Here is a 16,412-nt window from a genome sequence, read left to right as displayed (position 1 = left end):
CCGCTGGCCCTAGTCATCATCCCTGCTCCCTTGCTGGGCAGGAACAGAGACGTTAGCCCCTCTCAACCTGGAAGTGCTTTATAGCTCTGACCCCGCGCATCGCCCTAAGTCCTCCCCCCTGCAACGGAGGTTTGACACCCCCACATCGCTCCTATCCCCAGGCAGGTCTATAAAGAGGACATATGGAGCCTTTTGGCCAGCCAGCCAGCGAAGAGGCACAGATAGATAAAGGGAGAGAGAGTGGAAGAGAGAGCAAGAGAAAGATCCGGCAGGTGGGTGGGAAGTAGGCAGGTGGAAAGTAGGGTCTCTGCCGCGTGTGTGTGTGTGTGTGTGTGGCTGTGGGTGAAGGTGCAGATGGATGCCGTTAAAGATTGATGAGGGCAGTAGAAGAGATCTGAGGTAACATTTGGGCAGAGGAGCAGTGCTGCCAGAGAGGAGGATGTCCACTGACAGGCAGGCAGACAGACAGACAGACAGACAGGCAGCCAGACAGACAGGCCTGGGAGGAAGGCAGGGAAGGGGAGAAAGACAGACAGGCAAGCAGGAAAGAAGATAGACATGCAGGCATGCAGGACAGACAGAAAGGGCATTACTCCAGCTGCATTGGATTAGATAGTAGTGTCAGGCCTCTCATATTGAAAGATCTTAGGTGAGGCGACAGTTGATCATCTACTAGTGACTGCACCAGTGTCTCACACACTTCCCCTTTGCCTGTGTTGCTGTTAACACGGATCCCCCTACTGGTCAGAAAGTGAACAACACCACATCCCTTTGTTACACAACTGTCATTCAGAATTAGCAGCAGCAGCATTAGTCATGACAGCAGGAGTGGAACAGGAAGAGTCTTGGATGAGTCAAAAAAGCCACACACACATCGAACACTCCAAAGAGACCGCACAGCTGCCCCACAAACACAACAAACCCCCACCACACATCCCTGGCTGATGTGGTCTGTGAATACACGGACACATGGCCCGGACAGGCCTGGTCCGAACCTCTCTCCTTCTCTTCCGGAATCTACCATTGTTTTAGTTTTATGTACGTGCATGCAGATTTCTTCACTTGGCGCGAGAATGCGTTCCCTGATTCCAGTGTGTCCCGTGGTCACATCCAGGTATGGATTATCTGCCCTGCGTCATCATATCCTGTCAATAAGGAAAGATGGTTCCGGGCAGGCGAGGAGAGGGAGAGATTAATGGTATGGCAGCAGTTCTCTAGAGTCATAATTACTATGGACAAACCTATGGATATTCCAGCCTCTTATCGATGTCTGGCAAAGTGACTACAACAAGTTTAAATCAATTCTGCAGCTTATTTATTTATCTAAAGATTTAACAAGTTCTGGGTGGCGTGAGATAGATCGACAAGCTCTGGTTTTGTTTTATGGGTCTGTATCTTGCGACGTCTTCTCAGAGACTATTGGGGTGTACACACACACACACGCGCACACACACGCACACACGCACACGATACATACAGCACAATCACAAGCAGCTCATGTTACTAACAGTAACATAGTACAGTCCAGTAGAGTACTGTAGAACAGTACAGTTGTTTTGACAGGTTGGATGGCCCCAGTGTCTGTGCAGTCACACAGGGCTAGCCAGCCAGCCAGCAACACCCCTAACACCAGGAGTTCAAGATGCAGTTTCAATCGAGACCAGATAAATGGATGGGTGGAAGTGGACGGATGGACAGAGGGAGGGATGGAGGGATGGAGAGAGGGATGGAGCAGAGGGATGGATGGAGCAGAGGGATGGAGGGAGGGATGGAGAGAGGGAGGGAGGGATGGAGAGAGGGAGGGAGGGATTTTTGGAAGGGTTTAGGAAGGTTAAACTGCTGAGATGCAGCTTCCATCTGGAATGCATTAGCTAAAAAGATTTATTAGACAGAGTGCTCCTGCATAATGTAGCATGGACGGAGAAAGTGTGTGTGTGTGTGTGTGTGTGTCCGTGCATCTGTGTGTATATATATACTGTATATATGTGTGTGGGTGTGCGTTTTTGTGTACTGTACATGTATGTGTCGAAGCTTGTGTGTACAGTATATACGTACACACAGACATACGCGTCTCCATGCGTATGTGTGTATACGTGTGTGTGTGTGTGTGTGTGTGCATGAGTACGAGTACAAGTTGTAACCGTGGTGGGGTCTGCAGCTTTCCCTATCATCCACCATGCCAGAGACACGCCCACTGGCAAGCAGCAATCTGGGATTGGTTCTAGATTGCCCCAATCACCTGCTACAGCATGGTAAGGACAGGTGATTGGCCGGTTGGACTAGAAGGTACACTTAATGGCTGGTGTGTGGTTTTCTGCCAAACCACAGGCAGCAGTGAAAGTCACATTAGTAGCAGCTTGATTGTTGAATTTCTCCTAGCAGAAAGGAATGACTAATGCTCTAATTGTATCTCTTCAGCTCCAAGCTTATTGAGCAAAACAGCTTTGATTTTCTCCTTTAGACAAAATGACTACTGGCGTTCTGTAGGATTGAATAGAGAGCGCTTGAGAAACGGCTGTGGCAGAAATTAGTAGTATGGATGGGGGGGCTAGGTTGTTGAAGGAGACCATGTCCAGCGTTTGGATGGGACGAGAGGTGATCAGTAGCTAGCTGTCTACATGTCTAACAGAGAAGACACCATCCCACACACACACACACACACACACACAGGCCCCTTGTCTTGTTCTCATCCTGGCACACTCACACCCTGACAAAACCAATCACTTCATGCCGCTTTAACAGACAAGTTTTGTCACATTCTGGGCTTGATTTACTCTTGAAATTAATTCACAAAATCCACGATGATCACAACAACACATTCTTCTCACAGTCTTTTTGTCAGTTTAAACTTGTACAAGTAGCCGTCATATCTTGTTTGTGTTCAAATCTAATTTCCTGAAAGTCTTGTCTCAGTGATGTTGATGGTTCCAACCCTCCCATGGTCCCTGAGGCGTGTGTGTGTAAACGCTGTGAGTTCAACGGTTCTGTCGTTAAACCTTGTTCAGATTTTATCTCCCCTCCTTCAGACTCGCTGGAACAAAGGCAACACAACAACCCTAGACATGCTGATTTACATTTACTCCGCCAAACAACCTAAGGTCTTCACTTTTCTTAAACAGAACAAATTGTTTCAAATAACTGCAAACACATGCAAATGAGGGGAGTGTTTTTTCCCCTCTCCCAGACTATTTCCCTTCGGATAAGCATCACGTAATGGAAATCTATGTACTCCTTTCTCCTTCACGCCTACAGAATTACAATGGGCTGAATATGAGGCTTAACACAATCATTAATTAGGTCAAAAATTGACAGAGTCCCGGCAGAGCTCGGAGAAGCAATTTCTCTGTTGTTGCACTTTAAACTACTCTTTAATTGCCATGCAGAGTTTGAACTGTGAGCATTGAGATTCCACATGCTACAGAAATGTAAATGCCGGGGCCGCAGCGCCGCCGGGAGAGAGATGAAATAAGAACGTGGAAACGCAGGAGCGCTTCTACTGCGGCTCTTGCCGAGCTGGGAGGAGCTCAGCGCTGTGGTTAAGTAGCCAGACGATTAGATAGGAGGCCAAAGATGGGTCTGCTCAGAGGGTCCAGGGTCCATATTTATCACTTAGATACATCGATTTGCATTCATCGACTAGTTAGAATTCACGGTCTTGACCGAGAACTCTTTTCTTTTTTTATACGTTGGAGCAATTTTCGTATGTTTTGATGAGGGCATAATTTGCTTTTAAAAACATTCTTCTCCAATAATGTCGACGTAAACACATTCCCCCCCCCCCTCTTTTCACACACGCATAATCAGAATTAACCGATTTGGTTGGAAAGAAGAGTTCGCCAACTCCGCTTTAAAGAGTGGATTTTTGAACAAAACTTCTGACTCGTGAAATGGTGAACTTGTGCGAGACCCGCGTTATTTAGAATGCAGGAGAGAGACAGCAGAGACAGGTCTGCATCAGGTATGAGGCTCTCTGAGGAGACACATGTGGCTGTCGACTCACTGAGCCGTCTGTTTGACTCTCCGCATCAATTAGCCAACAGCAGCCTGACCCCACTGACTGACACACGCTGCTGGGAAACGTGCTTTAATTGCAGCTTAATTATGATTTGATGGAGGGATGCAGGGGACCCATGGGAAGGGGAGAGGAGGGGGGTGTAGAGAGAGAGGAGGAGAGGAAGAGTTCTACTGTACTCTACTGTGTTTTACTGTACTGTCCTCGAGGAGAGTTTCAGGAACTCATCTCTTTCGCGCTGGTTCCTCACCGTGTTGCGGATAACCTCTGTTGTGTGGATGGCTTGGTGGTTCATGTTTTTTTAGCCCATGCGATATACAGGATCTCTGTTCACATTGACATATTATGTTCATATCTGTGAGGCTGTCCTGTCTTCCACAGTGCCCCTAGTGACCAGACAACAGACAGGAAGGTGAAAAGGATGCGCTGTTTCCAAGATTGTCAGCAGTTACTGGCTAGGTCCATTACTATTTTCAAACACTATCAAATACTTGGCTGGATGATCTTGCCCAGTGCAACAAAGCCAATGAATCAGTCCCATTAAATACAAGCGCACCTCAGTTACATCCAAATACATTCAGGTAATTGATCCATTTCATTGCCCCCCCCCCAGGTGTGGTTGGCAGAGCTCTGTCAGTGGTTCTGGAGTGGCGTTTGCGGAGGAGAGGAGAGGGATTATTATGGGATAGCCTTGGCTAAGGAGAGAGGCTCCAGATCTGTTCTCCATGCAGTCATCCAGCCAGCTCACCTGTCCTTGGACATCCTGCCGTCCTTGTCAGAATCCTGCTCTCCAGCTGAAGGGCTGTTCTGATGAGAGGCTTTATTAGAACGTATTAGGATGTCTTCACCAGCACTCCTCGGCCTCCTTCAGCGTTACGATATTTTGATTGAAACAGGGTCCTCGCTCTGCCCTCTGCGGAGTGCCTATGTGTACCCCACCCTCCACCCCCCTAACATCTCATCTCCCTGTCTTCCTCTTGTCCCTGTCTTACCACTCCATCCTCTCTCTGCATTTCTCTACGTTTCTCTTCTCCTCCTCTACTCCCTCGGCCCCCTCCCTCCCCTCCTCCTCTCTCTCCATATTGACATGTTGGCATTTGCTCCGGTCTGTCTCCCCGCCCCCAGGGGCCGGCTTCCTCCCATCCCTGCCGCGTATTGATTGGTTAATTTGATAGTTCTATCACCAATCAGCTTGTGCCTGACCTTTTGGCTTGGCAATGATGGCAGAGGCCTCATCTGAGCACGGCGGGGCCCCACCATACATTGACCTTTGCAGGAAGAATGTCAGCGTGGGCCTTGATCTTAACCTGTCACTACAGCTGTTCGGAGCAGCCAATGCCAGCGAGCCCTCGACTCCAGCAGAGAGGGGGAGCTCATCAGGAGCCACGCCTCGCCTACGTACGCATCGGTAGAGTCCGTAACGCCCGGCGCCGGGTTCGACGCCAGCATATGCAGACCTGCAAGCCAGCAAGACAGGGGCGTCTACTGTGCCACACCTGTTTACTGGAACTGCCTTTCTTCAACACACGTCTGCACATGCGCCATTCTGTATACAGTTACAGTCACCATTTAGTACTGAGGGTGCCCACATCTACAAACTGTAGCCATCACTTCTGTGATCACAGTATCTGTCCTGTGATATTACAGTCAGTGATAATCCACCTGTGTCCTGTGTATGATGGGTGATCACAGTTTATATCTATGTTAATAAGAAGACAACAAAAACATACAACCATCTAGTAACACTTAATCGCATGACTATAAACAAGGCGTTTAATATTTATTCCGCCTATATAACCATACAGCCATAATTGGAATACTGCAAAGTAACAGTGACATTATGACAATATCGCTTCCTTCCAGGTAGCACATTAAGATACGCTTGATTCGGAAATGTGGTGCATGGCTTCGGTATTATGGTGTCCATATACCTAGCTGGAGAAGCTGGGCCATATGGTCGAGGTTTGAGGAAGAGCAAACACTGTTTTTTACCCCGTCCAGGAGCACATCTGGTAATGGCATTGTAACAGGGGTGTAGTTTAGTTTTAATCTCCTCCGACATGCCTCCTCAGAGACATATACACCTCCTGCATCCAGTTGTTTATTTCCCTTTATGTTATGACTGGGGTTGTAATGAGCGAACTGTGCCTTTAACTATGCTCCCGGTGGGACTGGAGATTTAAAGGTCCATATGGTGCCAGCAGAAGAGACATGAACATGGGGGTGAACACACACACGCACACACACACGCACGCACGCACTCACACGCACAGACAGCCATACACACATGCATGTATTTCAATATATATGCACCCACACCTTACTTACACCGACTCACACGAGTGAGTGAATGCAAGTTAATGTGTACATGCACACACACCTGAACACATTAGCAGCAAGTTAGTGTGGTCATCCTTGGGTTTGTTGTTGACAAATACTGGTACTTCTGAAGCTTATAACATGGTTTATAACCAGGTCAACTAATGTCAAGATTTGATCTAATATAATCTAAATTTAAATCTATATTTAAAAGGAAAATATAAAGAATTTAAAGTAATCTTAATTATATTCTTTTCTAAATCAAACGTGTTCGTTAATTCACATTTAAATGGTAATGTAATTATAGAACGTTCACGGTTATCTGACTAGATCTGGCGTCCCACTGCTGGCTGCGACGGTGGAGCTCCATCAGCATGGATCACTAGTTTATCCTCACCCACTCTCTCTCTTTCTGTCTTTCTGTCCCCCCTCTCCCTCCCTCTCTCTCTCTCTCTGTCTCTCTCTGTCTCTCTGTCTCTGTCTCTATCCACTCTCTGTCTCTCTCTCCTTCTCTCCACTCTCTTTTTCTCTCTCTCCTGTTTCTTTCTCTCTTACTCTGTCTCGATCTCCTCGCTCTCTCTCTCTCTCTCTCCCTCCCTCCCCCACTCTCCCTGCTCGCTCTCCTCTGGTTATATCCTGAGATAAAAGGGTCCATGCTGGTGTGTGAACTGGGATCACAGAGCCCAGAGTGTTCCTCGTCTGAGCAGAGAGCACTGCACAGATGTTTCAATATGAGAAAGAAAGCAAGAAAGACAGGTAGATAAGAAGATAACAAGAGAGAGAGAGAGAGAGAGAGAGAGAGAGAGAGAGAGAGAGAGAGAGAGAGAGAGAGAGAGAGAGAGAGAGATCAGGGGGGGGGGGTATCCAAGGTGTGTGGAGCAGATTCTGAGCTGTTTGGTCCCGATTAGAGTATCGGGGTCTCGGGGCTCTTCAAAACAAAGACAAGTTCAGGACTCCTCCCCTTCGTGAGGCGTCAAGGGCGACCCCTGACTAAAGACGGATGTCTCCTTTAGATGCAGGATAAGGATCTGGGCCGAGAGGCTCTGTCAATTCTTCCTCTCTTTCCCCTTTCCATCCCTCTCTCTTCCCTCTCTTCCCTTTCTTCTACTTCTCCCTCTCTCCTCCCCAGACACCCCCCCCCCACCCCCTCTTCCATTCACTCCTAATGTGGCCGCAGTGATTTAACAAAATATGGGGCTGGGGCGATTGCTTATCTTGGCCTCAGGGGCCAGGCTCACGCGCTAGCCTCTGACTGATAGGGCTTGTGTGAGGGGGCGCAGAGTGCCGCCAGCTCAGAGAGAACTCATTGTATTAGAGGAATGTTACGACTTGTTAGAATGATTAATGCACGTTTCATCCTCTCAACGTATCGGGACTAAGTTCCCCCAGACAAAACTTTTGCTGAATCTTAAGTTCTCTCCACAAAAGAAAAGGGAGTTATTCTCTATTGATTTTCCCTCCCCCCCCACCTCATCCCTCTCTCTCCCCCCCCCTTCTCTCTTTCTTCCTTTCCTCTTCTTTTTCTGAAGGGACTAGGCAAGAGGGAACACTTCCTATTTCTATTCTTTCTGCGTCTGATTTCCTATAGATGTATTGTAAGTAAGTGGCTCATTTTTTACACGGCCGTACAAAGCACTTGTCAATGCATTTCTCTGGTGGTGGTCACATTTGTCCCCTTTACAGACGAGAGGAATGCAGGAACACAAATAAATCAACACGCCTGTCGGGGTCTAGCAGGGGAACGGAGCGCTCAACAATACCCCTCTGCTTTATTCTTCTTCCTCTCTCCCGCCTCCCCCGGCCTCCCCCCGCCTCCCCGTCTCTCCCCCGTCCCTCTTCAGATGGCAGCAGTACATGCTACACTAATGAGATAAGCATATGAATGAGGTCTGCATCCAGTCATTCACACGTTCCTCGCCACCTCTACACTCTCAGGTTATTTAATGCATTCTAAGACATGCTAGATCTTAATGCGGACAGTTAAATGAAAAAACACCACAATAGAACTATATATAATTGGATACTAAATCTGATGGTTTGCCGCTTAATGATTACTTGAAAAAAATAAGCTACATATTTTTTTTTATAATAAAAGGTGTTTTCCGGAGAGAGGCAGTGTATGGGTCTGTGTGTGTGTGTGTGTGTGTGTGTGTATAGTCCAGTGCTCTATCACAGCCTCCTCAATCTGCCCCACTGTCTGTTAGCCTCCCAGCATGCACCTGGGTCATTCAGCATCACCGAACGCTCGATAAATCACTTCCTGCGTTCGTCACAATGAAAAGAAAAATGTCTGGCTCTGCCGAGAAAGATTGAACCTGAGGAGAGAGGAAAAAGAAGAGGACGACTTTTTAAACTGTTGAGTTATGTTAGAGGAACTGGAGCGCTTGCAGACAGACCCTCTCTCTCTGAGATCAATGCTGCTGGAATGGGGGGGGGGGGGGAGGGGGGAGCGTTGACACGTTTAAAAGGCCAACTTCTGCTGTTCCTGCAGGTGAGAGAGAGATCCATGTTGGCTGATTAATCTCAGAGGAGGGGGAGGGTTGAAACCTTTCTAAAGTCCCCTCCATCCCCCCTCCAACCCTAACTCCCTCCAGCCCCCCTCCATCCCTAACTCCCTCCATCCCCCCTCCATCCCTAACTCCCTCCATCCCCCCTCCATCCCTAACTCCCTCCATCCCCCCTCCATCCCACCTCCATCCCCCCTCCATCCCTAACTCCCTCCATCCCCCCTCCAACCCTAACTCCCTCCATCCCCCATCACACTCCCTTCCTCCCTTACTCCCTAACTCACCCCACCCCTAACTCCCTCCATCCCACTCTCCCTTACTCCCTCCCTCCCCCATCCCTAACTCCCTTCATCCCTTCCTCCATAACTCCCTCCATCCCCCGTCACTAACTCCATCCCTAACCCATCCCTAACACCCTCCACCCCCCTCTCTCCACCCCCCTCCAACCCCACCGCCCTCTAACCCCTCACACCTCACTCCACACCTCCACTGTAGAAATCCAATCCCATTCCGGCCGCATCAGCTTCCAGACACAAACAAAGCAATACATAACCCTCTTACAAAACACCGCAATTAAACCTACATCTAAACACCACAAATCAACAGGAGCTCCAGTCTCCATCCGTCACTATGAGGGGAGCAGAGGACACTAACACTTAAACTCTACTGCCGATCGTTAGCGGATCGCTTCATCTGCCCGGACGCCCTGGGAAGGTGGCCGCAGAAACAGGGCCGAACGAGGCTCAGATCAATGTTGTAATCTGAGAAAGGTGGAAGCCTCTGGGAGCGCCCATTCACCTCACACTCTGATCAATTGTAATTCTCTCTTTCTGTTGGGGGAATTATGCAGTGTGTGTGGTGTGTGTGTGTGTGTGTGTGTGTGTGTGTGTGTGTGTGTGTGTGTGTGTGTGTGTGTGTGTGTGTGTGTGTGTGTGTGTGTACAAAATGGAATCTAAAACATGTTTAGGAGAATCAGGGCATGTTTTATTACTTTTTATGACAGTATTTGTGGCACAATTATATCTATGTTGGTTAGATGAATACATGAAGTCAGTTTTAATGTTTGAAGCATATCGATCGTAGGAAATACCTGTACAGTGGAGATATTAATTTGGCTGTGTTTTAATGAATGCTTTCATAATAATTCAGTTAAAATAAATATTTTGTTTTAACCATAAACCTATACACTTAAAGATAATGAGAACGGTTTCTGAATTTCTAGCATGTTCACCAGGTAATGCATTTATAAGCACATCGTAATTAAGGCTTTGCTTTTGCATGGAAGAAAACAAGGTATGCCTCCACATCGGATATTCATTAAAACATTTTTGCCTTCTTAACTCTCTGAAAGGATATGTCTGATCGCTCCCTACCAGCATCAAACCAAATAGTTTTGAACAAGCTGGAAACAATATTGAATTCATATCAAGAGCCTCAAAATTCACAATTACACAGAGTTTCACAGAGTGTAAACAATCTAGGCAGCAGATAAAGATATTCCTAACTTCTCTCCTTACTGTTTAGTAGGTCTAAACATCACAAAGCTTTTCATTATTAGAGAAATAGATGGAGGACTGAGAGAGAGAGAGAGAGAGAGAGAGAGAGAGAGAGAGAGAGAGAGAGAGAGAGAGAGAGAGAGAGAGAGAGAGAGAGAGAGAGAGAGAGGAGAGAGAGATGAGGAGAGAGAGAGAGAGAGGATGAGAGAGAGAGAGAGAGAGAGAGAGAGAGAGAGAGAGAGAGAGAGAGATGAGAGGAGGAGAGAGAGAGAGAGAGAGAGAGAGAGAGAGAGAGAGAAAGAAAATAAATAAATGTACAATCAAAATTGCAATTACCTGCAGAATTGGAGGGTAAACAGATCAGCAATCTCATAACAAACAGGGGCTAGTTAGCATTCTGAAATGAATACAGTTAGATCCAAAGCAATTTCCTTTTATTTATCTTAGCCACCACGCATAAATAAAGCAAGGGCATTCAGGCAATTAGCATAATTACACTGGGCTGGTCAGGCCCTATGTGATTTCATAAAGGGTTGTTTCTTCGCTCCCTCTTCTGTGTGTGTGTGTGTGTGTGTGTGTGTGTGCGTCTGTGCGTCTGTGTGCTTGTGTGTGCACATGTGTTTCCTTCTCTGTATGCAGTCAAATGGATATGTGTGCATGTGTGTGTCTGTCTGGGTTTGTGTATCTATTCCATGTTTATAAAAGAATAGCCCTAAGCTGTGATGGAGGTGTGTGTTTGTGTGTGTGTGTGTGTGTGATGTTTATGGTGGAGGGCTGTGTCTGTAGTCTGATTAACATTAGCATGCTATCAGTGTGAAGGTCCTCAGTACCTTCTGGACCAAACCGTCCAGGTATGTGTGTGTGGGGGAGGGAGGGAGGGGGGGGCGACACAATCTCTCCAGCTCTCCTCTCCATGGTCACCTCTGTCCTTGGCTTGTCTGCTACACACACACACACACCCCTATATGACGTAACCTGGTAGCCAAGCATCATTAATATGCACATAATAATGGCCAGGCACCACAAACAATAACAGTCTGTCTGATTGAGGTGAAGCTCTCCTCCATCTTGAATCCCTCAATACATCCCTGTCCTTAACCCCTCTGCTTATTAAGAAACAAACCCTCCATCTGCTCCCTGGAGACTCTCATCAGTCTTCATACCATTTCATAACTCTCTCTTTAAGCACTTGTCTCTTTTATCCCTAGAACTTTTTGTCATCTCTGTCTCCAGATCCTTCATTGTCGGGTCCAGCAGTCATGTGAGGGAGGATCTGAGAACACTGATGATTTCTACTGCTTGTGTGAGAGTGTTTGTGAGTGTGTGTGTGTGTGTGTGTGTGTGTGAGAGAGAGTGTGTGTGTGTGTGTGTGTGTTAGAGATGTAAGGTCAGTTTCTTTAGCTGGCTGTTGAAGCATTCTTTGATATTCATATTCCAGCCCAGCTACATCCTGCTGGCCGTCTGTGTTTAACATCTCACGGCTGCAGAGTACACCTGCAGCCCCCTGCTCCAAAACAGCATGGCCTCTATGTACAGAGTTTAACCTCTCTCTGTGAGGGGCAACACAGCTGCTCCTCTACAAACAGCATTTCCACCACTCTTGTATTCAATGAGGAAATTACTATCTGTGGGTATGTGAGGAGGATTTGACGTAACGTTTTATGTCAGCATCTACAGTGTTCTCTCTCCATACCGCACCATAGTAATACTGTTAGACAGCCCAGCAGCTACTGTGTGGGTGTTACTCTGGTCCACCTACAGTAGGCTGGTAAGCTCAGGCTTTCCTGGAGTCATGGGGGAGCTCTACTCTGAGAGGGGTAAGAGGGATTATGAGCAAAACCGAAGGGAATCCAATATAATTTGAAAGTTAATGTGTTTAAACATTATTTTAATGTAGTTACGTTGACACAGCTAATAGAGACTTCCTGGTGCAGCTAACCCAGGATTAAGAACATAAACACATGCACACACACACACACACACACACAACACACACGTGGGTTAAATTCCTAAATAGCCCATGTTTACAGAAGCTTGGCCGGGGTGCAGGGTTGCCCCTGTTTATCATAATGGATTACAGAGAGCAGAGCAACAAGGTTAAATGAAGTATTATTGAGGAAAAATAGAGGTGACTCAAAGCTATTTTTGTAAAAAAAAAAAAAATATATATATATATGCTGTATATATATAAGTTATAATAGTGTGAATAGTGTAAGTGAATAGTGTTTAGTCTTCATGTTTCAAAATGCCCTTCAGATTGAGGCTTCTGTTGGCTATTATGATGACCGTCTGCACTATATGTGAGCAGTCACCACAGCTCAATTCTTTACCTGTAAAACACTATTGACTGGGGATAGACATGGAGAGGAGAAGAGAGTGACAGAGAGAGAGTAACAGAGTGAACGGGGAGAGATTGTGTGTGTCAGGGAGTAAAAGAGCAGTATTATTTCAAAATGGATGTCAGCTACATGTCAGCAACTGGTGATTCTAGCTTGAAACAGCCAGTAAATATCCCTGGCTGGTGTGTTCAGATGGATGCTGCTATGGTTCTCCCAGGGTAAGCACAAACCCAAATGGCCATGGTAAGTATGGTATGATTTGCAGGGGGTCTGTGTGTGAAGGAGGCTAGTGATGATGAGTGATCCAGGCTCCCCCCTGGAGCCCCCCTGTCTTCAATAAATAAATCAATACCACGCCTGCCATATTTGCACATTTCTACATGGCTTGTCAGCCTCCAAATTGACTTCAATGGAAAATATTTCTCACAGCTCCCTGTGGCAATTTAGAGTTCAGATAAGATCTCTTTTAACCATCCCCTTCCATCTCCACCCTGTACACACAGACGAGCTCACATGCATAGCTGAGATACAAGCTTGCACTACCTTACACACACACACACACACACACTCGCACACACAAATGCGCCATTCACACAGACACATCCACAGACTCTTTCACGTCACTCTTACTCTCACTCATGCTGTCAGATCTCATGATCTCTCCTACCCCTCTCTCTCTCTCTCCTCCTCTCTCCTCTCTTCTCTCTCTCTCTCTCTCTCTCTCTCTCTCTCTCTCTCTCTCTCTCTCTCTCTCTCTCTCTCTCTCTCTCTCTCTCTCTCTCTCTCTCTCTCTCTCTCTCTCTCCCTCTGTCTCTGTCTCTCTCTCTCTCTCTCTCTCACTCTCTCTCTCTGTTAATCCTGGTTCAGCTGAGATGAACCAGCTGAGTTCTCCAGAGCACACAGTGTGGTTGTGCTACTGAGGGCTCCGTGTGGCGCTGCTCAGCTGGGCCTGCCCTGTCACACGTGTTCCGAGGTGTGTGGAAGTCTTACTGGCTGCCCAGGATCAGCGCTGAGAAAGTCCTAAGAACCGTAGGAGGCGTGTGTGTGTGTGATCATGTAGTGTGTGTGTGTGTGTGTGTGTGTGTGTGTGTGTGTGTGTGTGACTCGATGATCATTGTTGGTCCTATGCCTGCTGGAGGTGTTAATTGCAGTCATTGTTCTTGAAGCCTGGTGTCCACTGGAGTGTGTGTGTGTGAGAGAGAGCGAGACAGCGAGAGAGCGAGAGAGAGCATTGGGCATGTGTGTGTACTGTGTGCGTGTCTATGTGTGTGTGGGTTTTGGTGAACATGTGGCCGCCCCACTGCCAGCTTGCCTCTGAGCTCCTCGCCTCCCCGCGTGCCTCCATTTAGCCTGACCTGATACTTAATGATATGTTAATAGTCAATGAGGCTCGTCCAGGGCGGGCCTCGCCGGGCGTCTTAATATGTGCGAGGCGCGGGCGCTCTCTGGCCAGGGCACCAGCCTGATTGATGCCCGCCGTGCGCCGCCCTTCATAGGAAGTTTGCTTGTCCTTTGAAAAGGAAGTGGGTGCAGTTCCTTTTCTTTTAGGACTCAGCAGAAAAAGGACTTTGCTGAAGAGTGCACTGGAACTGTGTGATATTACAGCGGACACTTGACTGTACCGGCACTTTCCTGTAATAAGAACAGAACAAAATCAGCGTTAGCTTGATTTATTCTACTGATATTCTTACTGCATCTATTCACTGGCGTTCTACTGATGGGTCTGTTCTACCTCTCCAGCTGGAAATGAGGAGCAAAATGTGGGCCTCTAAACCAGCAGGACTGTTTTAAATAAACGGCTTTAGAATCCCCATCCTAATGTAACACATTTCTCCCCCTCTGAAGTTTGTCTGCGGGTGTGATTTATAGAGCACTTTACACAGTGGTTAGCCTGTAAACAGAGACCGTCCATCACCATAGAACAACAAGCTAAGCTACCGCTCTGAATCCCCCTCCCTTCTCTCTCTTTCTCTCTCCCTTTCTCTCTATTTCTATCTTTTTCACTCTTTCTATCGCTCTCTCTATTTCTATCTATCTCGCTCTCTCTCTTTTTCCACTCTCCCTGTCTTTTTCTCTCTGACTCTCGCATTCTCTCACTCTCCAGAGAGTTGTTTCCTGGCTGCAGATGCTGCTGTAGTTGTGTTTTAAAGAGGACTAGGCCGGCAGACAGGCAGGTGGGGGGTGGGAGGAGGAAGGGAGAGGGGCTGAGACAGGGGCAGATGATTGGAGGCTGGGTAGGGTGAGTGTCGGGGGTTGGGTGGTGCTGTGGGGGTGGTGTGGGGGGAGGCTAGGCTGACAGGCAGGGGCAGGCCCACAGGGAGGGATGATAGCCGTACAGTGGCAGCCGCCCCCCAACTCCCACCCACCCCCACCCCCTGCCTCCCTTTCTAGTCTCAGCCGGGGGGAAAGGGAGGGAGGGCAGAGGGAGGCAGGCAGGCAGGCAGGGTTGGAGGTGGGCTCCCCCAGGACCGCAGGGCTGGTCTGACAGATGGAGAGAGAACTACAGGACCCAGGCAGCCTCTGGAACACACAGGAGCCAGCTCAGTGTCAGGATAAACAATGGCTGGAGCGCTGTGAATGATGACTAGCAGCCTGGGGCTATGGCTCTCCGCAGCCTTACAAGACTCCTGTAGGACTGCCCTGGGACTGCCAGCTTGGGGAGAGCTGTCGAGGAGAGGCAAATGTATGTAAATAAATACTAAAAACACAACACATTAAAAGCTGTGTTATTATTGCCGCGTTAAATGTTAACAGGCCTTCGAGGACAAATGCGGTGAGGCAGTCAGACAGGCAGTCAGACAGACTAGTCTATAGACAGAATGAAGCAGGCAACAGTTGCTGGTGCATTCCAAGTGAGGTTGTGTAGCAGAATGTAAAGTATAGTGTTGTGTCATGTATTGTAGTGTTGTGCCGTGTAATGTTGTGTAGGGAAGTGTGATGTGGTTGTGTGGTGTCATGTGTAATGTAGTGTAATGTTATTGTGTAGCGTAGCTCTCTGCTCCTATGAGAGCTCCTGTTGTCAGCAGCCTATCAGATGACTGTAAACAGCCTCAGGCTCCCCCGCCCGCTTTATCGCCGGGCAGAGACTGTTCTCCTCACGCCAGCTGGTGCCGCCGTCCCTTTAAAGGCACAATATAAACGGCAGGGAACGCTCGGTCTGTACTTCTGTCCATCTGCTTGAGCAGTGGTGACGTCCTCATTTTCAGAAATACATTTCGTGTCATTAACAATGACATTGGTCATGTGTAAAGTCGACCCAACCTCACAGAGAGTGGTCGGTAAGATTTACACACACAAAAGAAATCGCGAGGTTTCTTACAACACTAATTATTGGGACGTAAACCGTCACATTCTTCACGAAACAGGTTGTGAGGTCGTGTTGCGACACTCTGCTGGCCTGTCTGTCTTCCTGTCTATCTGCCTCTCCTCCCACTCCAGCCTGCAGGAATCTGAATCCTGTGTGTGTGTGTGTGGGTGTGTCCTCTCTGATTTCTTCCTTAAAGTTTTTTTTCTCTTCTGCGGCTGGTCCCTGTGGTCGTCCGCCCTGCGGATGATGTGAGTCGGTGGGGGAGCATATGTAATTAACCCCCCTGACCTCCAGGCCTTAACTGCTGCCTGTAGGAGGCAGGAGGCCGGCCGCGAAGGGGGACGACCGTGGTGATCCACATGCAGGGCCTTCATTAGACACAGAGCCGTCCTGTAACAGACCTGCCTGATAGCACACACTCCGTTGTCACAT

The 16,412-nt window shown here is 47.9% G+C and overlaps 1 protein-coding gene across 1 annotated transcript in view; it reads left to right on the top strand.

Moving 5' to 3' along the window:
- Positions 1–5,232: 5,232 nt before the first annotated feature.
- Positions 5,233–16,412, top strand: part of LOC134026664 (neuronal PAS domain-containing protein 3) — a 46,623-nt gene continuing 35,443 nt past the window's right edge. The window contains exon 1 of the mRNA XM_062469556.1: positions 5,233–5,410. Within this exon, the coding sequence (XP_062325540.1) occupies positions 5,233–5,410 (178 nt within the window). The remainder of the gene's footprint in view (positions 5,411–16,412) is intronic.

This window comes from Osmerus eperlanus, chromosome 9 (genome assembly GCF_963692335.1).
Source record: "Osmerus eperlanus chromosome 9, fOsmEpe2.1, whole genome shotgun sequence".
Classification (NCBI taxonomy): domain Eukaryota; kingdom Metazoa; phylum Chordata; class Actinopteri; order Osmeriformes; family Osmeridae; genus Osmerus; species Osmerus eperlanus.
Note: the sequence above shows the minus strand (reverse complement) of the source record. Positions and strands in the feature narration are given on the sequence as shown.